The sequence below is a fragment of the Cystoisospora suis genome (assembly GCF_002600585.1).
Source record: "Cystoisospora suis strain Wien I chromosome Unknown contig_2444, whole genome shotgun sequence".
In the NCBI taxonomy this organism is placed as follows: Eukaryota; Apicomplexa; class Conoidasida; order Eucoccidiorida; family Sarcocystidae; genus Cystoisospora; species Cystoisospora suis.
Window position 1 is genome coordinate 1 of NW_027155243.1, and position 23,527 is coordinate 23,527.

Genomic DNA, 23,527 nt, shown 5'->3' on the forward strand with positions numbered 1-23,527 from the left:
TGCCGGAACCATGCGGTGCTACCACGTATAATGGAGGCCACAATATCTTTCTGTGTTGTCACCAAAGCACAACACGTGTCACAGGCAACGACAGAGACGCGCAGTAGGCTCATCGGCGGTCGTTTACCGCGCGGCACGGCACGCACTACAGGCGGCGGCACACAGGGCGCCGGCGCAGACTCGTAGCGAGGGCGTTACAGCTAGGAGCGAAGACGAACTAGAACTGTTGTTGGGCATGCCCTCCTGAACTCCAGGTACTAGCTCAGTTACGCTCACCTCACATTGAACCGTTCGGTCCCTTCAGTATGACTGGAAGCCGATAAGCACTTCAGCACAGGCGCACAGCGGGCCCAGACGCCGGGACCGTCTGCACTGCCGCTAGCCCAGCAGTCGGGCCGACTCCCCCTTCGGAGTGACAACGCGAGCCTCTCAGTGGTAGAACTGAGCCGGAGATGATGGCTCGCTCACGACAGAAGCGCCGCTCTCGCTCCCGTCAAGCACCGGTAAACACAAAGTGCTGCAGTCGGGCAATGAGTGCGCACTCCGAAAGCTACACAAGGGACTACACACTCTTACTGCAGCTATACACTTTTAGTACGTGCCAGCTGGTCCAGCAATCTCGTGTCACCCGGTATCTCCGCGTGGCATTCGAGGGGGCAGGCGCAGGCGCAGGGGCCTTCTCGGGGCGTCTCCAGGGCTCAGGAACTCGAGGAACTTGCCGCAACAGGCTAATAATCTACCCGACAGATTTCGGCAGCTAGTAGAGGAATTCACCGACTGCGCTTTGTCGGTTGATCGGGGGCAGCTACCCCGCACAGCGAACAACTGTTCTGCTCGGGGGAACACGATGGGGGTTACTGGGGAGCGGGCGGGCGAACATCTGAATATGCAGTCGCTCTGCTGGCTAATAGAGATTTCCAGTAGGGTTGAAGCAAGACGTCGCTGGGTTTTCGAGTGCTCCGCAGGTCTTTCCTCCCTCTGGCAACCACGCCCGAGAACGGACTAAAAGCGGTTTGGCCGGTCTCAGATGCTAGCAGCCGCGGTGGCTGAACCACTGATGCCGGTTTATAATCGAGTCCACGCCTGTCTACTTGTGGTGGATGACGCTGGGGCGCTGATTACATCTGTTGCCCTTTTCAATCTGGGGCTAGAGGGCTTTCAGGGCCCGTTGTCCCTTTCGAATGAGTTACCGGTTCTAGCGCGCACCGGAGATTTCTGCGGTGTCCGATCGACTCCCGCCCGACTTCTAATTTGTTGGGTTTCTGGGTACGTGTCCCGGATTCCGGATTGTCCGCGTCGCGGCCGCCTCAGAAAGAATTACTATTTAACCCACAGGGCGCCGCGCAGCGGCACTCGTTCCTTCCTGAGTTTACTACTCTGTGCATGCCACTGTTTTTCTTTTTTGTCTTTCCTCGGCGGGTTTTTTCTGTTAGTGTCTCTCCATCATCGCTGGGCGTCCGTGTTGTGGAATGTCCGCGGCATCTGACGCCCCGAGCTCGCCTCCAGGCTCTCTCAGCGCTGTCGTGCGTGCTCCAGGTTCACTCTCCGCATCTTTTTTTCGCGTGCTGCGTCGCCCTGGCAGAGCTCCAGCTCAGTACGTGTTTTTCTCTGGTTCCGGGGGTGGCGGCGGAGGTTACTCACTCTCCTTCACTGCTGTTTGGTAGCGGACTGAGTCTCCCCGGTTTGGAACAGAAGTTAGCGGCTTTTCACAGCTACGGCTCCGCGCTGGCGCGGCGGCCGATTCCTTTTCGTGATGAATGGTTGGGCGGCGAACGGATAGACCGCTCAGTCGGTCATGCGGTATGATGGTTTCTGGCACATAAACGCTCTTGCTCCGCTCCCGCCTCGCCCGGCTGCGGTGGGCGCGAGAAGCTCTGGCCACTTGGAGAGTTCTTTAAAGAAAACGGCCTTATGCCTCTGTTTTCGCCCCGGAAAGTCTTTCTTCATCCATAGGCGGAGCGGCATCTCCCATTCTGAGAACATGCAAGACGGTTAGGACGGCTGCTCCGCTTCGCCCATCGGAGTTCCCGTGCTAACCTCGCGCCGTGCACCCTAAGCCCTGTAGCATACAGTTGAGATGTTGAACCAAGTCCCGATGCCATTTGCTTTGTTTTTGGCTCCTTTATTTTCGGATTTCTCTTTCGCTCCGAGGTGGGCCCTTCATATCAGCTGTCTCGTGGTGCCTGTCCTTTTCTAGAGCCCATGTCCTACTAGCCATCGTGGGTGCGCCCGCGTTGTCATTTGGTCGGGCCACCACGTGTCTGGTTAGTGTAGATCGTCATGGAGGGTCATAAAAGAGCTCCTAACATGCGCATGGAGACCTGGGCTTTTTGCTGTCTCCCTGGAGTATGTGCGCGGGCGCGCCACCGGGAGAGGCTGAGCTATTTTCCGGCCTGCAGAGCTACCGCCTCTGGGTGGAAGTTTGCAAGTCCCCTCCTCTTGCCCCTGGATCGATGCGATGTGTCGCGGAGACCAGGCGGACAATTGAGGGTGACCGTGTTGCGACATTTTCTCCTTCTGCTTCTTGTTTTTGCTGTGGTCCCTGAGTGTCAAGAGAGAAAACAAGAATCAGCTCAGCGGTCTGGGGCTCCCTGGTTAGAAGTGCTAGCCGCTCCTGGTACGGGATCTGTGGGTCACGGGACAGCAGAAGCATGCGCGTGTTCTCCGTGTTTCCTACTTTTTAAGATACCCCTGTAGTGAGAAAAGTAGAGGAGAGCTCTGCTTGAATCAGTCGTGCACGCCATCAAGTAGTACATTTCTTTGTTCGGTGATTCACAGGAAGTGGGTGGCTCATTTTTTCCCTCTAAACTAGGCGAGGTTTCGGATAACTTTTTTGAGGAAAGGTCGTGTCTCTACATACAGGGTCACGGAGACCATGTATGTATATCTCCTCCTATAATTCCCATGTCCTCTGGCGGCGCGCTTGCTGGGTTCTGGTCAAAGGGACTGTTTCATCTCAGAAGGCGGCGAAGAGAGCCTGCCTCGTTAAGCTACCATGACCGCCGTAGTCTTGGTTGTATCTAGGTGTTCTTGTCTCAAGTGTTGCATTCGAATTGCTCGCCCCTCAGATACTGGTAGACTGTTTACACTTTGTAAGCCGCACAAGACATCATCTCCTCGAGTCACTCTTCGCGCTATTGTTTCTCAATAAAGCAAATTTCTCGCCCAGGCTGTCTAAGGTCAGAAGGCGCACAGATTCACTCAGGCGTAACCTGCGGAAATCCCTACATTCCCGTGCTGACTACTGCTTGTACCTGAATGAGAGGCCAGCCGGTCATCTTGGTGTCGCTGTTTTGTGCGATTGTTTTGCGTGTGTTTTTCTAGTCTCAGAAGGCGTTTCACTTGCTGTGTCTGGGTCTTCTTTCGCTCTAGGCGGCAATCATGATTCCGCGTCTATCGCGACGCCTTCTCCGCCGGTATTGCCTTTTTCCGATGATGATTTGAAGATGATTGCTAGGGGATTTGAAAGACATCTTCAATTATATCCAGCGTGTATACATGGCCGCTCGAAGAAGGGATCAGTTGTGATCTATCGACGCCTCCCAACAGAATCTGCGAACGAATCTTATGTTCCTTCCAGAGATCTTCTCGTCGATGCTTTCTTGTTACAGAAGGTTGTACAGCAAGTACGTTCAAAAGCAGTCGAGACATTCTCGAAGAAGGTATTGTCTGATGATGAGCCTGACCTTCTTCGCCTATGTATGTATCGTATGTATATATTCAATTCGTGTTGAAAGAGATACATGGGTGTGTTTTTTGTATTTATCGGTTCTGCATGTGCCAGGTCCAGCATACTCTCTGTAGGTCTACTACACTGTATGTGCGTGTACGTCCGTAGAAAGACGGCTCTGGTGTATAGACATCTTTCTGTCGGCACAGTATCATGCACCTCATCGTGGCGAGTGAGCTTACGTGTTCGAGGATGTGTGATTATATACTTCTCGGCTATCATGATGTGTTTGCCATGGCTCAGCTTTTCCGGTGCGTTCAACTTTGCCGACTTGTCTTTTTGTAGCAAAAGGCATTCTTCGTCACCGTCCGTGTGTGAAGAAGACACGGTAACGCGGTACACCCTGTACTTTACATATGCAGACCCAGGAGTAAGTGTGTGGTGTACGTTGACTTCCATTTCGGCCCTCTCCTCTCTACATGGTATTCCCGCAAGAAGTACAGAATACCCGTGTGTAAGGTATGTGAAAGAGGCAGCGGAGGCCCCCTTATCTCTTTGTAGAGAAGACAGTCGTTTTATTCTCCCCCTGTTTTTTCTTTCACAATTTCTTCCTTGCTGTTGTTTTGTCTTCTTCCCTCCAGACATGCGCTCAAGGTGAAAAAGGTGGAGAAGAAGGACCTTGTCGTTTTCTCCTTGTGATCGATCTTGAGAACATTGCGTCTTTTATACGAAGCGCCCTGACTCCAGTGGGAGTCGCAACATTACATAAACAACCGCAATCACAAGTCCTAGCTTTTGTCAATAGCCCCCAATGGCAATATCTTCGGAGCCTTTTCTTCATCCCAGCATACTGCGAGAATGTGATTCTTCTCAATGCTCCTCCTATTGTCCTCCAGCTTCTTTCTATCCTTGATCACTTTCTCTTTCACCCTCACCGTAACCCAGTCACGGGGAGGGGACACCCGGATAGCGCACGCTTGATTCAAGCTGCTGTAGCACAGAACAAAGGTGGTAGGTTTCTATTACAAGGGTCTTTGGATACGTCCGCTCTTTTGGACGTTGTCGATCAATCTCAATTACCCGTTGAATACTTACAACAATCTCAGGAAAACGAAGAAGGAGAGATCTCAATTGATGTGAGAAAGTCGGTTGGTATGGGAGGCTTGATTGAAAGCACTCCAGAGACTGTTTCTCTCTTCAAGTCCCTTTTTCAGCTTACTCTTCAGATTGAAGGAAGTCTTGAGTTAGCTAAAGAAAGAAATCCTACACTTGCGTCTGTAGCAATGGTCAAGGGAGGAAAGAACGATGCTTTTGCCGCACTTCATGACTTACGGTCTCGCTCTCCTGTCTCTGCTTCGTCAAAAAGTCGAGAGAAAAAGGCCGAAAGAAAAGACGTCGAGACGGAAAGCACGCGTAAGAATCCAGTTGGGATCATGCAGTCGGAATGGGGATTTGAGATGATACCTCCATTTGTTGGAGACAGAACAGAGTTCGGAGGAAATGGTGATTCAGGATATCATCAAGAGCAACAACAACAACAAGCGAAGACTCTTACCTCTGCAGCGGAACAGAAGAAAGTACACGAAGGAGGAAGCAAGAAACCGGGAGCAGGAAGTGCGAAACGTAAGCGATCAGGTGTTCTTGGGTCCGCTGTCGTAGCGACAGGACAGCAAACTTCTGCACCTAGTGGAGATACTTCTGCAACACATGAGCAACAGCACGTGAGTTTAAAGAGAGATGACAGGGGGAAAAAAGGGGGCGTATCAACGGCAACAGTCTTGGTTGATGAGGGCGATGTTAGCTTAGAAAGTAAGAAACACGTCCGTAAGGGCGGGGTAGGGAAAGAGACGATGACTTCACCGCCGTCAAAGAAGAAAAGACGGAAACGTTCGAGTGTCGCAGGGACAAGCACAACTACGACTACGGGCAGTCCTACTACCTCTTCCAGGACTCCCCCCAAAGGGGGAGCAGGAGCGAAGAAACGTGTTGCAGGAAGAACAAAGTCCTCTCGCTCTCCAAGATCTCTGGATGCTCAGCCCGCAGAAGTTCCTGTCAGCCCAACGCTGTCGACTCCACCCCCGTCTCCTGTAACAGTTGTCACAACGTCTCCCCCTCTCCCTGGTGTTGAGACGGAGTCAAGAGTACCTCCTGCGCCGTCAGGAAGTGCAGTGGCGTGGGGTGATTCGGGCTTAGATGCACAAGAGCAACAAGTGGGAGGTGTCTTCTTGCCTTTGGATGGGATATCAGCAGAGGTGCCGACGCTTGGTAGTGAGCAAGTAGTGGGTGATGTTCGCAAGCCTTCAGCTGGAGGTGCACTACCCGCAGAGCACCGAAGCTTCTCAGATGGAAATGAAGTTACTTCAGAGTCTTCTCTCCGCGTTGGAGAAAAGTTGCGAGGCACAAGAACAGACGGCTCCTTTGCTACCCTGACAGAAACAGAAAGCCGTTCAGGGTATAAGGAACCCGAGGGGGGAGTATTTGAAATGCATAGTAGAGACGACTTCTCAGAAAAAGAGATACAGGGGTTCGAATCTGCTACGGCAGCAACCATTGAAGGATCAATGTTTTCTGTGGGGCCCGGTTTGACAGCGGCCGGGGCGGGGCAAGGAGGCGCGTGGGGATCAGTCAATTTCAGCGGGAGTGGAGGAGGAGGGCTGGGCTGGGGGCCTGCTTCTGCTGAAGGCTGGGGCGCGTCGGCCACTGTCATGGTGGAACCGAAGAAGAAACCTGATATCGAAAGGGGTTATTATCTTGACGAAGAAGAAGCTCTACAAGTGGCAGACGATTTCGATGATATATGATAAGCATGACATCAGGATTCTCCAAACACAGTCTGAAGAGATAGGAGTAAAGAGAGGACTGCAGCAGGTGTGCAGCGGGGGAGGGGAAGGGGTTGGGGGACACGAAGATAACTAACAGACATGAGCTTTCGCTGTTATGAAGGCTTTCCAGTATGTTGCGATGAAGTCGATGTTTCTTTCATTCTTCCGTCCGGCTTGCTCATGTGGTTGGTACCTCTGTCTGAACCCCGCAATCCGGCTATTACAGGTAATGAGAAGTCGGGAGGCTTTCCTCCCGTCATACCTTGCCGTCGAAATGAACCGAATGTCTGGCTGGGCACCGAACATTTTCCAACCACGGCGATTGAAGTGTTTTGAAGTCGTAGACAGTTGAAGCTGGCGAAGTAGAACGGGAGGAAGGAAGGGGGGCGAAGCTGATGAAGGAGACAAAGTAAGAGGACAGTGGGGGAGGGAAGCAAAGAATCCTCTGTCACTTTCAGGGGTAACATCCTAACAACTAACTAGCGTGGAGTATGGGAAGCTGTGGGGTCTTCTGGTCTTCTTTTCGGATCAGAGAGATTGTGCGTTCGTTCGTTCACCCTGTCCGTGAAAGATAACCAGTCAACCAAAATTCTCAAGACCGGGGGGTTAAAAGGAAAAGAAGGTCGAAAGATGTGTGCTGGTCAGAGAGGTAGTGGCAACAGTTGGATGTGACAACCATGAGAGGGCCTCCCTACGGTGTACTGTTGACGAGGAGGCCTTCTTGAGGCTCTGAAAGGTATAAGAAAACCGAGACGAGGGGGGGGAGGGGGGAAGCGGGAGGAAGGTTGAAGACTGCTTTGTCTTTAGAGCCTTCATTGGAGAGTTGGTTCTACTGGGATCCTTTTGGTTCTTTTTCTTTTGTTTTGGAAAAGCGACTCGGGTTGAGCTGTATCAGCTTTCATGCATAAGATGATGGGTGCATGTACACCATGCGCACATCCACACGCGTATTTCCATAATGAGTGAATACGTACGCATCTTTATGGGTCCACATGTGCTTTCACACCTCCTACGGTACTGCACTGCATAGCCGTGCTTAACATTTTTAGCATACAGAAATCGGTGATTACATGCATCATCATGTCATGCTGTTTTTTTCCTGGTAAGATTTCGTGACACGCAGTATATGCATTTTGCTGTTGGTGACCATACAATACACACGCGAAAATGCTTTCCCATTCTCATGGCTGAAGGCTCTTTTTGAGATCTTCTGTTGGGTGTTTATGAGGCGGCTTCAATTATATACTGTGTTGACTTCCTTCTTGGAAGGGAGAAGAGAGAGGGGTGTGCAGACTAGACCAGCAGTCCCAGACGGGTTACGCCGGATTTTGCTCACATCTTTCGTGTGTGATCTCGGAGGGGTTACAGTCTCTCCTGTGTGTTAAAAGAAAAAGAGACTGCCCGACGTTGATAGTCTGGCAGTTCTGCTTATTGGTCAAAAGAAAGGAAGGGAGACTGGATGCATGATGGATGACGTGGAGTTAGGTGTAGTCCGTGTGCTGACAGTGATTGCCGCACACCCGTGTTGGGGGTTGCCTCTCCCGTCGTCTTGTCTTCGAAGAAGAGTGAGCGTTGTGGGGCGTAGTAGAGCAATGCCTGTTGGAGTGGCGAATCAATCCGTGTTGTCTCGTGTTTGAACAGTCTCGTCGTTCTTTGCATTAACTTCCGTACTTTGCATCACATGATGTATGTAGTCATTACTTCTACGTGTGTGTATATGTACAAGTATGCATATACATGTATGCAGGTAATGAGCGTACAATCTTCAGTTGTGATTCTTATCTGCTGGCGACTTCCTCGACACCGGGGGGGGCGAGAATGGGGAAGAGGAGGAAGGGAGAGAAGGAGGACCGACTGCATGCACATCGAGTGAGCCGTGTCATTTCATTCTATGTGTTTGAAATCACCTCAAGAAACTCCCTTCAGCAGGTAAGGTTTATGGAGGTTCCTCAATGTCTTCTGTTGATTCTGGTTCGCTTTTTTGTCGTTGACGATGTCCCCTCGCCTTTGAAATGCCTGCATGGGTGTGTACGTATCTTGTACTTCTTGCGCTCATGCAAGTACTGCGTCGGCTTCTTGTCTGTGTGAAGGGAGTGTACCGTGCTATGTGCATGTCTCGTAGAGATGACGGTGGACGGATATGTAGTACTAGTAGTAATATATGATGAATGCATGCCTACTCACGTCTTGTAGGGTCGATTGTGAGTCTCCATCCATGCGGAGATGAGAGCGGCATCGGATCTGTCGTCTATACGCTGCAAGACGACAACGATTTTGTCCTGTCATCGAAAAACTCGATCACAGTCTAAGAGGTATCAAGACACATCGCATGCGCTTGACAATACGGGATCAGTTCTGCCTGTTGTTTTTCTCTTTTTTTCACGTCTCGCCGGGTATATGAGGGGCCCGAGAAGAAAAGCCGGAAGTTCGGTCGTTTTCATCTATGGGTCTGAGTCGTTTTTTCTTCTCGTATGTATATATGCATATCGGTATACACGTATATGCATGTTTGCGTACTCATTTCATATATACTAATGTCGCTGAAATAACAGGAGCTCTTGCATGGTGCAAGCTCAAAAAGAGGGAAGGAGAAAGGAGGAGCAGCAGGAGCAGTACTTCATCATGGAGTACGCTGAGTCTTTTTGTGACCGAAAATGGAGAGGAGAGAGGGTGTACTCAGTCACACTTGATCTCGCCGTGTGTACACTTTTTTGTTTCCCTGTGTGGCACTTACCCTGTACGACGAGGTGAGCAGAGCGGTGGGGCTTCACGTGAAGTGATGGACGATAGACTCGTTCTTACTTAACTGGGATACGGGATTTTTTTCAAGCTGAAAGTTTCGGCACTCACTGTCATAAGCTCTTGTTTGTTGTTCTTTCTCTCACTCTCCCACCCATTCTTTCGCATACGGTTGTCTGGTTGGTTAGTTTTGACCAGACGTAGAGAAGTACAGACAACAGGTGCAAATATTAAGCAAAAGAAAGGGTTATGATGGAAAGGAAACGCCCCTGGGTTGCGATTGTGTGTGTGAGCTGCTGCTCATCGCATAAGGAAATAGCCAAGTTGTGGCAGCCTTCTCCACGTGGATAAGACGCACCACCCGTCCTTTGTATCGCTAAGGGTCACCTTTAAGGCTATCCGTCAGGCTTGTCCAAGATGCAATCATTCTGTTTAGGAATTTCAGATAAAGAGAGAAAGGAAATCAGTCAGGGTTTTTGGCAACAGGGGTGCCCTCTTCAATTTCTTCATGAGGGAGAACTCGCGAGCGTTCTTGTGTTCCCTCGGCCGAGTGGTAAGGCGAAGCTGTACGGGGGTAGCCAAGCATGAGGCCATCGCTGGCACATCAAAAACACCTGCTAATCAACACTACAACATAGATGCATTCACCCTGAGAAAGACTGAGAAATCCCGTTCCCGTTGTTCCTTTCCCCGCGCGCAGAGCGGCTAGACGTGTTGGAGCTACCTCTCTCCGAGGCAAGATTCAGCTCTAAATACAGAGACGCAAAAAGCGAGGGCGACAAGACGAAGTGGTTACTTGAGTAAAAGGTGGATATTCGGTGTACGGTGCATACAAAGGAAGTGGTTGTTGACACGAGGGGAAACAGAAGAGCACATAGGCCTGTCGCTGCAAACGCGTAGCTCTCTGTTGATCTGTTCGTCACCTCGTTTCTACTGTACAGAAAGTGGCACTCGGACAAGACTTTGCAAAATGGTAATGACATCAGAACGATAACTTACTTTCTTTGACAAACTTGAAAGCCTAGCGAAAGGAGCTGGATTCGTCACTCTCCGCTACCGAGATGAGGATCCTCTTTTTCAAAGAAGACTTTCATTGAACAGTTTTTCTCCCCTCGTCTCTTAGGAAGGGAAAGTGTCTTGCATAGAAGATTTATTGCCTTTTCTACGAGAATAGCAAAAACGTTCTTCAACTTCGCCCTGAACAGACGTCCTGGTTGTGGGAAAAGGCACGCCTGTCCTCAGTGACATCCATGGTGAACGAGCGTTTTAATCAGGAGAAATCTCCTCGGTTCTTCTTCCCTCGTCGCCAGGGTCATCGGTCTTGGTGGGGAAAAGCATTTTGTCGAGGAGTTTGGTGAGAGCTCCATAGCAGTCTACATTCACGCGTGACGACACTCCAAAAGGTAGTCTGTCGAGGAGAGGGGCAAGAGAAGAAGAAAGAACACTCAAAGAGAACATTCTTTCCTTTTTTTTCAACGAATCGGATCCCATTCACGCTCACGCAAGTTACATCACTGTCAACTTCCTAGCTTCTGCACTAAGACATACATACCGATGACGTTACTGTTACACACACAAAGGGAACTCTAGGCCTGCTTGGCTTCTCAACTGATGGTGACAATAGGTAAGACGAGGAGGGTCTTACTTGATTCATGTTGATCTAAAAAAAAAAAAAAACTGAACATAGTTGCAAGTACCACAGTATGAAGTTCAGCGTGAAGCTGGAACCGAAATCCTATCGCGTAGGAGCGTGTAACAAAAGCCGAGCAACAGACGAGGAAGAAGGTAGCACAACGAGATTCCCCTACATGTGCTGGGTAAGGGAGACGTTCGTGGATATATGAGAAGACCAAAGAAGTCCGGATGTGGTCCAAGTGCTTACGGAGCTATCGCTATCCGGCCCTCACAATTTCCGCTGTCCGAAACGATCCGTCGCGCACTTTCAATCTCGTGATCGTGTGTTCGACAGCACGTAGAGATTTTTGTATTAATCCCCCCCCCACTGAGTATCCGCGTAGATTCAGGTGTACACTTGCTTGTGCGGAAGTGTAGCTAGCCCTTGAGGGCCACACAAACACATAGATCGTCAGAAGTCCTCTTCGTCATCTCTACGCGAGGCACAGTTCCTTCCTGCCTTTCCTATAGGAGGATACATACGTACAGCCCGCCTTGGTCGTGCCCACGGAGCATATGCATGTATGGACGTATGTAAGCACATGGAGCGGCTGTGCATACCTGCACTCCCACCTAACTGTGCATTTACCAGTGTTGAGTACGGTATGCACGAGCGCCGACACACCTGTGTATACGCACGTAAATAAATATATACATACACTCAATTAGATAGATGAACCAGGATTCTGAGCTACCCTGCGTGTCCGACATCACCGATGACCGTCACCCATCTAGAGTTCGACAGGCGTACTCACGAAAGCTCTACTTTGTTGTCGCTTACTTGATGCGCAAAGCGTCGCATGCATCGAGGACTCGCTGCACCGGACAGTTGAAATCTTCCGCGATGTGTTCTATTGTATCCATGGGATACCTGTCCATACACAGCTCACACTTCGAAGCAATCTTGTCCCTGATGTTTCTTTTACCCGCAGAGCGCGCCGCCACCACCGTGTTAGCACGGTAAGCCCTAGCGTGGCGTCTGGCTACCCGGCCCATGTCTGTACTCAGCAGACGTCTGTGTATCTCGGGACTCCGCATATGTCGTGTACCAGTGTAATCCCAGGTCTTTATATTTTTGCATGTTGTTGTGCGTAGGGCAACTCGGTACCGTTCCGGCATGCACAGGTGTACTCAGGACGAGTACGTGACCAGGTGATACGTCTCTGCACGCATATGTGTGAGCAACTGCCGTCACTATATATGGATATATGTATACAAAGCGGTTCTCCGGACGAAAGGAAGTCGCTTTTTCCGTCGCTTCTTGTATGTGTGCAACCCCTCTCTTGCATCTCCAGTACTACCCGCAAGAGGTCCTCGCCAGCAGGACAGACGAGCTGTACACGCACTGCGCGAGGCCGAGTTTACTCCCATGCGGAAAAAAGACAAAAGCAATGGTTCTTTCCAGTTGCATTTCAGACTTTTCTAAAGCCTCTCACGTTGCTTCTGTCCCCTGTGTCTGATCTCTCTTCCTCTCCGCTCTTTTCTGCCCGAGTTCTCTCTTACATGTCATGTATTCTTGCCGGGTCTTGTAGCTGTAGATATTCAATCAGATTCCACACAGCCGCTGGGTCTGCAAGTTCTCGTAGAGGCACATCGACAGGTATTGGAGGGTCTACCATGCCTTGCCGACACAAGAAGTCTCCGATGAAATCTTCAGGCACGGCGAATGCCTCTGCTAGACTCTTCGAGCACACAGATGGAGAAGCACAACAGAGGACGCCCGAATAAAAGAAAGGCCTGGCAGGCACTGCATCTCTCCCCAGCAAGCACTTTAGAATGATTCTGCGTAGTGTCTCTTTGGCCAACGGGGGCTCGTCCCCACGGCTCGGTAGTACCGCGTTGCAGCTAGATACAAAAAAGAGAAAAAGTCCTTCTCTACATCATACGCAAACCGCTCAAGAAAAGCCTTGATGCTCTTACATCGTTGTCTCTATGGATGGATGAGGGTACGACGGGATGTGTAGAGTGGCATAACGCTGGATGGTTCACACGAGACACACATGTGCAACTGGTACTTCTCACCACCCGCATAAAGTAGTTCCTTTAGAATCTCACGTAGGCTGATCGTACTTGTTAAGCACACATATATACATGTGCAAATTCTTACATGTATATATATACTTTTATGTGATTCTGTTCAAACCGAGCCAATACCAGTACCCTGTCCAGTTCAACCGAAAATGGTTACACCGCGGTACAAAACAATCAGGTCGCAGTGTAGAATGTAAGTCGCTCGTGTTCACACTTCAATACCTTTCCGCAGTTCGTGCGTCACTTTTGTACTGGGAATAGGGACGGAAACGATTGTCTGTTCTATCAGATTAACGTCCTCCAAATGCAAGGAAGCCTCCGATGTGTCTCCACGTGCCCTTGAGAGCGATTTCTCACCCGACAAAGGGCAAGCCTACAACAGTCCAACAAGATCTCTGATGTTAGCCGAGGGTACACCGACGTTGAGTGCTCTGATCGATAGAGAGAACGGGAAACGCTCTTCAGTCCTCTCACCCACAAGCCCGTTAGTTTTGTCTTGGTCTCTTATCCTGTATACATATCTGTATCTTGGTGCTTGTATATTAGTGTAGTACTGGGGGAAAAGAGAGCAGACAGAAAAGTGCTGTACGACGAGATAAACTGCAAGGAGAAACCTTATCTGGTGAGGCAATATCCCTACATGGACAGTTTCATCGATAATACTGTTGGGATTGCCCAGAAGGTAGAGGCGCTTCCGTTCTTCAACTGTCAGATGCTGCGAGAAGAGAAATTGCAAAGGGAAATGAAAGGCTTCGATAGATCGGTGGCAGACATAATTCCTTTTCTTAGCGCGCATATTGAGTGGGTGAGTTGAAAGAAAGAAGAGAAGTGCCCCTTCGATCTACGAGTGAGAAAGCTAAAGAAAGGAGACCTTGTAAACAGCTTGCAGAATGAAAGAGAACGGCACGTGCTACTTTTCATTTTTCACGCAGTGAACGCGTGTATAAAGACACAATATTGTAGCTACCTCAACAGAAACATCCGCTTTGCCAAGGAATGATACGCTGAACCTGTCCACCCTCTGTCTTTTTTCAGGCTCAAAGCCATACAACCGGCAAACAATGGGACTTTCTCAAATATCTCTCGGCTACCCCCATTGTTGTCGTACTTGCCTGAGAGGAAAGATATCCGTCGCGTAATTGTTTCCGCGCGCGGAAGCCTATCTATAGAAATGCTGGTGTACATACACATGCACGGCAGGAGACTCACGTCCCACTCGCTCTTTGCAGTCGTAGGATTTTCTTCGGCGACAACGTCCTCGTCTTTTGGCTGGAAGGTCTTCGGTACGGTCTCCGCCATCAGATCGTCTGGACGCAGTCATATAGAGAATCAGACTGCTTTCTCGCATGCACTCTTTTCGTGCAGAACCTTCTCTCCGAATTACGTCCCCGAACACCGGGTCATGCTGGGGAGTCTCCTGGAGTGACACGACCACCAATGGATTTGCGTATCTATCGTGTCTAAAGACATACACGGGTATCCAGTACGGAAGGTATACAGTTCGGCACACCTGCCTGGATGTGAGCAGACTAGATACCTCTATCAGTGCACGTACAAGTGAGCATTTTTCTCTCACCGGTAGATGTGTCGAACGAGAGACAGAGCTGATCAGATGTATTCACCGAGCGTCACGAAAGCAAAAGGTAAAACATGTGAGGCTGCACGGAGTCCCGCTTTTTGGCAAAACTCAGACAGCGAAGAAAGCAGCTCCGGTTCCGCCGCTGTTTTGTGTCTTTAGACGCTAGGTTGTTTTTTTCAAACGAACAAATGCACGCACGCTATGAAGAGAGCCGTGTATATCTCTATCCACTTGTCTGTTTATCCTGTCAACGTACGTGTTTCTCTCTCTATCTGCTTACGTGGTGAAGACAGCCCCTATATCCACGGAAATTCTTCGTTCGCAAGCGTGTACAAAATCGACCGCGACGCGAGCTCCAATATCTACTTAGAAAAGCATCGCCGATGTGCATGCACACGACTAGTGGCAACAGTGATAGAAGCACGCATGAGACGAAGTTTACGTAAGTGCGGTGACTAGAAGAGACTCTATGCAATAGAGGTCTTCTTGCTTACGACGCTGTCTTTGAAAAATTTCTTGTTTTTCTTCTTCTGACAATCTTTCTTCTCTTTCGTCCATCCCTTTCTGAATTTGAGCTAGGTCTTGAGCAGTTGCATGCTGGCTGCTCGTATTCATATCCAAGTGAAAGTATCCCACCTAGGAAACACAAAACGGTTACGCACGAACGCGCAAATGAAGAACAAAGGCGTCCGTACACCTCAGTGTGTATCTATTAGCTACGTGTGTGGACAGCGCGGTAGGGAAGTACACCGATATGTACATGCGTGTCAGACTCCAGACACCTTCTCTTCCACATGCCACAAGCCAGGAGTTTCAAGCGGATCAGCGTAGCGGCGGGAACGATGTGAGACAGACTTGGTCTCCATGTATAAGGGGAGAAGGCAAAAGTATGTATATATGTGTTGTATGCGGTCTACACCACGTACTGGATTATCTGCATTCTACATCTGCGCTTCACTACATAATTGGTAGCAGACTGTTCCGGAAAAGTCTCGAAGCGCCCCTCCAAGCGTACGTACGATGCCTTCTGTCTTATCTCTGGACATGGCTATCAGTTTACAGACACCCGTGTCTACATAGGCATGCACTGAACGTATGCAGCATTTAGCACATAGATGAGCGGTTGCTGGGCGTGTTCGTCCAGGGCTCACAATATCGCGCCGTTGTTGTTGATGAGTCCACTCAAGCACTTGAGTTCTACTTGAATTACCTAGCCAATGTGCGGACGGCCCTTCAGAGTCTCTCCTGCTATATTAGCGCTTGAAAAAAAACGAGGCACGTGCGGAAAACAATAGAAGAAAACAGACAGGGGAAAGGAACAAAAAAAACCACGCCCTTACAGGATCATCAGCAGCTTTAAACAATTCTGTCCTTGCTATCCATCTCCTTACAACTTGTGCGGGGTCCTCGGGGTTAGCCACGGGTTGTGAGATTTCCTCAAGCTGGAAGAAGACCGTAAGAAGGGAGAGAAGAGCATCAGAGAGATGAAAGAAAGAGGATTGAGGAAAACAAGAATAGAAGTTGTTTCTTTCTCAGCGTACTCAGGTAGAGTGTCTATTCTGCTTGCTAGGCGCGTTTGCCAGCCAGTGTTCTTCCAGATGCGGAGGTGATCCGTCCAACGTACGTGAACATTCGTAACTGTATAGACAGGTAGGCATAGAAAGCATACGTACATACACAAGTCTAGGAACGAGACCTACACTCGACAACGCAACGAAGACGTGTCATTGTCATTTTCTAACGCGCTTGAGTATATTGAATCGAAGAAAGGAAAACTAAAGGAGCTGTGACTTCCGTAAAAGCCCTAGAAATATACGTGCTTATAGCATATCAGTACATACAAGCACGGAGCCTGGGGACATGCACGTAGGCCCCCTGCATGCAGGCTTGGTAATGGAAGGAAAAGACAGCAGCTCTTAATAAGAGAAAGAGGGGAGCCACAGTCTACGAAAGGCTTCAGGATTTAGCATGCTCTTCCTTTCCTGCCATATCCAGAGAAGATTGTCAAGAGTTTCGGTAGTCGTCCTTACAGCATCTCGGTAAGTCTGATACGCGTGCTGAGAATCCTGAATGAATGACTGAGAAAGAGTATCAGAAGGGAGATCGTCTTGAGTTCCCTCTTGAAACGTCCGGGGACCTTCGACAACTGCCTGCTTCAATCTACGACGAGAGCACCAAAAGGGAAAGAATATACTATACACATCACGCCCTCAAGACAGGATCCACCCATTCTCGATACATATAACTTAGCTTGTCATAGATAACATTGTACAGATAGGTGTCTCTGCATACGGGATAGCTTGCAGGAAAGATTCACGAAGAATACAAGGGATCTGTGTACAAAGAAGAATGCAGTAGACGCCTGCCTTGAATAAGACATCCGCTGTATACATCCTACCCAGCACAAGATAAGGCTTCGGCGTCTGCCATCCTCCTTATGAAAGGCAAGCGAGTTCAGACGACTGCGGTGGAATGTAGCTCCTCTAGACATGTAGATTGCACTCTTGTTCAAGAAGGATAAGCACGGTACACCGCAGGCAAGGACTGTTGCAAAGGAAAACTGCAGGCGAGGACTGTTGCAAAGGAAATCATCTTCAGGAGATGTATCACCTTCCGTGTTCTTCAGGTTCCCTTCCTCACCGAAGACGGACACTCTCGATCGGGCCTCCCGTGCGATATCCCCTTAAGCGCAGCTCGTCTTTCATTTGATGCACATCCATACTGTAAGGATAATAGAGAAACGAAAAGCAAGGCAAAGTTGACTTTCCATGGATGTGCAGATAGGTAGATGGATAGGATGACGAATAGGTACATCTGTAATACATATACACGATAAAGAAGGATACAAGAGAAGATGCAAACATCGATGGACACAAATACGTACGAGACGTTTCTTTGTATTCGGTCTGTTTTAGTCCCTTGTGCTACCGAGTACGCCCTCCCCGAAGGCGTCTTGTCGAAGCTACACGGGGACGCACCACTCACTTTCTGCAACTCCAAATACCCGCTAACATAACATGGAGACAGAGTCTACTGCAGGACACCAACACGGAACTCGTTTCGCCGGGCTCCAGGCACACTGTGAGATAGGTAGTCAGCTTTTTCAGCCCCTTCAAGCCGTAGACAAGAAGAGATGCGTTCCTGTCCACTGGGACAGAGTCGCAGACGACTTTCCGAAGATAGCAAGGATCTACTTAGGAACGTCTAGAGACGGGGGAGTATGAGCTCCAACGCGCACGAAATCGAAGGTATGTAGACGTACACATGTAGAAGATGGTTAGGCTTTCTAAGTAGGTGAATAGATACAGATATGATACGAAGCCGCAAATAAGGAGAGACGCAGATGCAGCTACAGAAGGGACAGGGATGTGGTTAGTTACGTGAATATATACAGCCTCACGCACGTCCTAGCTATAAATCTTTTGAATACTACCTACATGCGGACACCTACTCAAACAGACGGAGACCACCGTCTGTACATACACACAGACAAATTCCGGAGATGTCTTATTGTCAAAGAGACCTGCGGGAAGCTGAACTCTCCGTCGTGTTTCTTTCCGCTTTCTGGAATCCTTGTGTGCTTGTTCTCGAAGTTGCAAACGCTCCAAAGGCTTAGCCGTCAAAGAAACGTGTGTACATACCATCCGAGGACGTGACCGAGAGCTGCCTCTGGGGGAGGGGGGGGGGACACCAGTATGTCAAAATGATGCTAATGAGGAAGAAATACAAGAGAGCTACCCCTCTGTCTCCGGCTCTTCGGCTTACCTATCTATAACTTCATCAGCGAGATGCGGGTGTTCCTTCATCTGTGCTCGGAGTCGCTCCTTCTCCGCGACTTTATTGATCTCTTCATGCATCTCCGCTGGGGTATTGACACGCAGTCGGAAAGAGGTCTCAAACCTCTGAACCGTAGCAAGGAGAAAAGTGAATAAGAACGCCGTGGAATACTACGAACTCTCTTCTTCCCCGTGCGTGCGGTTTGCCCGTCCTTGAGAAGTGGAAAAAAGGTGGTCTGTCTCTCTTTTTTTCTCTCAGAATGCTGATTATAGGCTCCCCTTAATAACAATATTATTGTTCTGCGTACGCAATACGCCGGACTCGTCCTATATCCGTCGTGGACGTGGACGGACGTGGCGCACATAAAGTTGTATATCATTCTCAGCAAAACTATACCAATACAAAGCCGTTCCTCGTCTCGGCTCACTTCTCTTAGCTTATGAAGTTCTTATCTGGATTAGGATCATGTAGCGATCTGTGCTGGAAAGGTATATACATATATATATGGGTTGTATCTGTAACAAGTACGACGAGAGAATAGGTACCCGCACGTATACACCCCGACGCAGATAGATCTGCACTTATGTAAAGAAGAGTAACTTGAAAGTGTCTACTACAAATGGCACTGCATGAATCGGTTGGCTTCCCCTTCCCTAGTGCAGCAACCGATCTCCTTTCTGACAAGACACGTATTCACACGAATTTCTGGCCCTCCGGGAAGTGTCAACAGCGCAGAAGAACATCCGCACCCACATGGGTACATTGGCACCCACTCAGGAATGCCTTGGTCGCTGAAAAAATTCCCGTCCATGCACATAAAGTACTGTATAGTCCTTTTGAGAGGAGCTGAAAACCTGTGTTCACTTAATTATACAGCTCATCCTGTGCCATATCCCGATACGCACACAGCTATTATCCTCTTCAAGTAGAACTTACAAGATGGCCTATGCCGTGTATTGTGCTTAGCGGATGGACAAAAACACCTATCTCTATGCTGTATGTATACATGCGTTAGCATCTGGGATATTTGAGCAGGCGTAGAGCGTGTGGAAGTTGACCTTACCGACCATAGGAAGGAGTTTCGCTTCTCCTTCTTCTATTGCCCTATCAATTTCTTCATCGGACATCCACTTGCCACGTACCCAGGCACCTCCTGGGGCTCCTTCCACATCTAGAGGCGTCAGATGGCCCGGAAGTTTTCTTTCTTCACTCTCTTCTCCTACCCTGTCGCAGAGACCCTCGTCTAAAGGAGAATCCAATTTGTAAGACAACGGGAGGAGTTTCTCTGCTTCGCCTCTCGTTCTTGAGATGGCATGCACTTGCTCATCATGGAGAGAATAATAGGCACTTCCATTTTGGGTATGTTCTCGCCCTGTTACGTTTCGAAGCAAAGCTGAACCAGTCTTTCTATCATTGCCTACTGTTGGACTTCCTTCACTTGCAGATGCTTTTCCTCCCTCTCTGTTCGGATTTTCTCTAGAGGTGCTCGGCAAGGATAGAGAAGGGGAGGGGACCTCATGAGGAAGTTGTACTAGAAAAGTCGCCGCGGGGTCTAGATTCACAATATTCTCGAGAGGACGAGGTGGCCTGGGTCTATCCGGATCGAAGTCTCCATCTGTTGTCACCTGAAGGCAAGTTACATAATTCTCTACACATAAACACGTCCGAATGTTTGCAACAGGACAGGCATGTATATATATATATATGTATTTATGTACAGATGAACACTTATACAATCTTTTTACATATTATGTATCCTTTTTTGTCGTATATGCAGATAGACAGAAGGATTTTTCAACATGTTGTGTTTATGAAGGCCAGGAGGAATACGGATGCTGTGTGCAAGTCAGAGCATCACCAGTGTGGTATTCTCAGGATTTAAGTGCCTACGCAGACGCAGTGCTGTCTCATGCTCCACAGGTACCCGTCCATACAAAAGCAGCCCTATGGCACCTCCGATGTAAGCACAACATACGCATTTTCCTTGGCTTAGTCTAGTTAGTGCACCTGCGGAGGATACATACAGATACGGCCCCGGGTCAGCGAGAGCTGACAGAAAGCTCCATGCTGCTGTTGCAGCGGTAAGAGTGCGTGACGGAAGATCTCATGCTGCTCATCACCTCAGAAAGGAATTCCCTGTGAATACCTGAGAGACTGAACAGACAGGGGCAAGATGACGGTAGGTGACTAGGCATGTACAAGGAATCAGAGAGATCCAGCTGTGTACTGCATGCACGGGTGCACTAGGGAGGACCTAAGAAATCGCTGTACATGTCCAGGTATGGACACACATCTACAGATTCACACACGGGGAACATACAGAGATTTAAGATGGCTTGAGGCACTTGAAGAAGTGGTACGAGTCCTGAGTTTCCTGGAATAGGACTGAATGCGCGAGAAGACTCTTTGGAACAGGTTGTTATAGTCTTTCGATTAGAAGCCAATCCTACTGAGCCACACACTTGCTGAAGACACCACGGTTGAAAACGAAGCGTACAGAAGCCCACATGATAGAGGCAAACACAGAAGCTGCTAACACAGAGATCGTTCCTATGGAGGCACACAAGCCGGAGACCCTTTCCTCATGCTACGATTACCATAAGGGGAGGTTTCCGAGGCCCTTCTATCCGCCTCGAGATGTCGCGCCATGAAATAGGTGGGAGTTCAGAAGGGGGAGCTTCGATAATCTGCTCGTCTCCTTTTTGGCGGAAATTTTCTGAAGCTCCTGTTCCTTTCTCCTGAGAAGGCCCGCAGAGACCAGGGGGAGGCGATGACAAAGAAGGAGACTCAGTCGGGCTGGAAGAAGAAGAAGACTGAGGTGGATCAAAAGAGGCCGGAGACGCAGGCGGGAGAGAGGAGGAGGAAGAAGAAGGAATGGCGAAGCTAGCCGTGGACCAGACGGATGGAAAAGATGAACTGAAAGAAGATCTAAGACGGGACGAAGAGGAAATATGAAGGAGGGGCGACGGAGAGAGAACAAGAGGACATGAGAGGGTGACTGAAGAGGAGGTCGAAAGAGAAGATGAAGAAGGAGACAGTGAAGTGAAGCAAAACGCAGACAATGAGGAGCTTCCACAAGTAAGATGCTGTAACACTACGAAAGGGCCAGATGGATACAAGAACAGTAAAATTCCTTTTCTCGCAGTTCTGATTCTTGTTCTACTGGTCTCTTCATCTCTCCGACCTCCTCCTGTTTCTCTCAGATGATTTCTTTTACTCGCTCCTGTATAGGAGAGAGAACTGGGACTGACATTCCGAGGACAGACAACGCGGGATGCAAAAGGAGACAAAGGCAAGCCTAAGGAGCAAGGAGGCACGGACAAGATCGAAAATTCGCGTGCTCTGTTGTTGCTAACCAGCCTTTCTCTCGCCCTCGTTGTCCTACCCCATTTCAGGTTGTCGGATTGTCGCGGATCTTCTCTTTTTATCGAAGTCTTGATGCCTTGAAAAGAAGAGACAACACGATGGAAGGGCGAGAGCACGCAAGAAGGCTTCAAGATGCCCTCTCGGCCCCCTTGTCTGATTCTCCTCTGCCCGTCTTTCGCATCTTTCCGTGTGCTCAAAACATCCTCTTTCTCCCATTCTTTCCCTCCGAAGGAAAGAGAGATACAAAGGCGAGCTGGAGCGACAGAACTCCCTGACTTTTGAAAGGGAGAAGGAAACCCCCGTAGAGACCGTATAGGAGTTATCGAAGACGCTGAGGCAACATACGGGTGAAGGATGGACAAAGGGATAGTAGTAAGAGTACGAATGACGCAATACAGTAAGATGAGAAGATTGCGCTTAGGAGAGGGATAGCAGCAAAAATGTGGCGGCGAAACCATCACGAAAGAACACCAGTGGGACAAAAAAGAAGCGGAGGCCAGGAAGGCAGAATTCCCGGGTTCGAAAGACTACGGCGAGAAAGGACAGTATGTACCACCTAGCCGTGACCCACTTAGAGACCGGAGACGAAGAAGCGTTTGCGATCCGAACTACAGAGGAGAGGTAGAACCAGCTATTCACTTACAGGAAGAGAGTACTTCTGTAGAAAGGAGGTACCTACAAAGGAACGACAGCTTCATCGACCGCGAAAGTCAAGATGCTACTCATGTAGGACGGTCCCACCAGAGTGAAAGCAAAACACGCTTATGTTTTGTGGAGTCAGCAAACGCAAGAGCCGAAGGCCCTCCGGCTAGGAAAGGAGAAATGAGGTAGCTAAGAGTCGTCAGTGATGTGTCGTACTCCTGGACTGTAAGTAGCAGGTGCGAAAGAAGACGACATTGGTAACAGACAGGTGTGATGGGTGTTGGAGCAAAGCACACTGGCCTCGGTGTACATACACCGTGAGAAGCACGACTGGCTGGTCACGAAAATGCATAAGCTACTAGGTGGCGAGAAAGTGAGTGACTGGATCATCTCGGTACAAAGGGTAGCGAGTGAGGCAGCGAGAGGGAAGACCGCGAGATACTGCGTGGGCCGGAAGAGCAGCAGAGATCGGAAACCCTTCGCTGACCGACCTGGGGGTGCGTAGGATGAGTGTGCATGAAAGGAGACGGGCAAATGGAAGAAATAGAGACTAGAATGATGTTTAAAGAATGAATGGCGGCTTGTCTTCATATGTCTCGAGGGTCTTTCTTGGAAAGGAAAGCCAGGAAATAACCGGCAGCGACGGTTTGCATGCGCTGTCTCCCGGCTGGCTAGCTGCAGTACCAGCGTGTGCGTACGTCTGGGATGTACGCGTTGGCAGGACATTTGCGATGGGTCTTAACGCCGCTGAGACATAAAGGAAACTATCGCTTTACTTTCCGGAGTTCCGCCACTGGCAACCTTGTCCTGTCATGCCCTTGTGTGACTGCACTGGCACCGTCACGAACTGAACTCGACTTCCTTCCTAAGACGAGTCGGGGTGTTTAGTACCGTCGCGACAGACGTCTGCAGTGAAGTAACACTTCTGCCAAAGCCCGTCTACAGACTGTCGGATGCTGTGTCTCTCCATTGACGTATACTTGTGCGTGGTCACCCCCAAACTGCCAGCCACCTTCGCCTCTTGAGTTTACGGCAGTCCTTCGTAGCGACGCCACTTCATTTCTCCCTTTTGACGGAGAACTCCTGAGCGCTGTTGGTACTGGTTTCAGTGAATGCAGCAGCACTTACTCCGGCCAACGGCGTACTCTGCGAGACAAAGCCAGTACTTATTTCTCACTTGCCTCCTGTCCTCTCCGCTGCCCCGCAGCGGCACCTCCGGGAAGTCAC

At 49.5% G+C, this 23,527-nt stretch overlaps 3 protein-coding genes across 3 annotated transcripts; 2 read left to right on the plus strand and 1 right to left on the minus strand.

Annotated features, from left to right (window-relative positions):
- Window positions 1–1,132: 1,132 nt before the first annotated feature.
- CSUI_005090 (uncharacterized protein) lies at window positions 1,133–8,727 on the plus strand. Its single transcript, XM_068065269.1, has 3 exons — window positions 1,133–2,617; window positions 3,331–3,626; window positions 4,312–8,727. Exons 1-3 carry the CDS (start codon window positions 2,281–2,283, stop codon window positions 6,469–6,471), a joined length of 2,793 nt encoding a protein of 930 aa, XP_067922751.1. The 5' UTR covers window positions 1,133–2,280; the 3' UTR covers window positions 6,472–8,727.
- A 939-nt stretch (window positions 8,728–9,666) lies between these two features.
- CSUI_005091 (uncharacterized protein) lies at window positions 9,667–22,868 on the minus strand. The gene is made up of 12 exons (XM_068065270.1): window positions 20,890–22,868; window positions 19,351–19,917; window positions 18,281–18,417; window positions 17,156–17,236; window positions 16,546–16,675; window positions 15,856–15,957; window positions 15,010–15,151; window positions 14,146–14,243; window positions 13,577–13,651; window positions 12,409–12,587; window positions 11,687–11,776; window positions 9,667–10,639 (listed from the first exon to the last, which is right to left on the minus strand). The coding sequence occupies exons 1-12, from the start codon at window positions 22,114–22,116 to the stop codon at window positions 10,498–10,500; spliced, it is 2,970 nt and encodes a 989-aa protein (XP_067922752.1). The 5' UTR covers window positions 22,117–22,868; the 3' UTR covers window positions 9,667–10,497.
- CSUI_005092 (uncharacterized protein) lies at window positions 11,819–12,633 on the plus strand (the record flags this gene model as incomplete). The annotated part of the gene is made up of 2 exons (XM_068065271.1): window positions 11,819–11,865; window positions 12,444–12,633. The coding sequence occupies 2 exons, from the start codon at window positions 11,819–11,821 to the stop codon at window positions 12,631–12,633; spliced, it is 237 nt and encodes a 78-aa protein (XP_067922753.1).
- Window positions 22,869–23,527: the final 659 nt, after the last annotated feature.

What these genes read in the sequence shown, in the direction of transcription:
- CSUI_005090 (XM_068065269.1), top strand. Translation starts at nt 2,281, where the DNA reads ATGGAGGGTCATAAAAGAGCTCCTAACATGCGCATGGAGACCTGGGCT. An exon ending in AGAAGTGCTAGCCGCTCCTG is followed by an intron (nt 2,618 to 3,330) that starts GTACGGGATCTG and finishes TTCTAGTCTCAG; the next exon opens with AAGGCGTTTCACTTGCTGTG. An exon ending in TACAGAAGGTTGTACAGCAA is followed by an intron (nt 3,627 to 4,311) that starts GTACGTTCAAAA and finishes TCTTCCCTCCAG; the next exon opens with ACATGCGCTCAAGGTGAAAA.
- CSUI_005091 (XM_068065270.1), bottom strand. Translation starts at nt 22,116, where the DNA reads ATGGTTTCGCCGCCACATTTTTGCTGCTATCCCTCTCCTAAGCGCAAT. An exon ending in TTATCGATGAAACTGTCCAT is followed by an intron (nt 12,588 to 13,576) that starts GTAGGGATATTG and finishes GTGTGCTCGAAG; the next exon opens with AGTCTAGCAGAGGCATTCGC. An exon ending in TGCGACGCTTTGCGCATCAA is followed by an intron (nt 10,640 to 11,686) that starts GTAAGCGACAAC and finishes TCTCCTCGACAG; the next exon opens with ACTACCTTTTGGAGTGTCGT.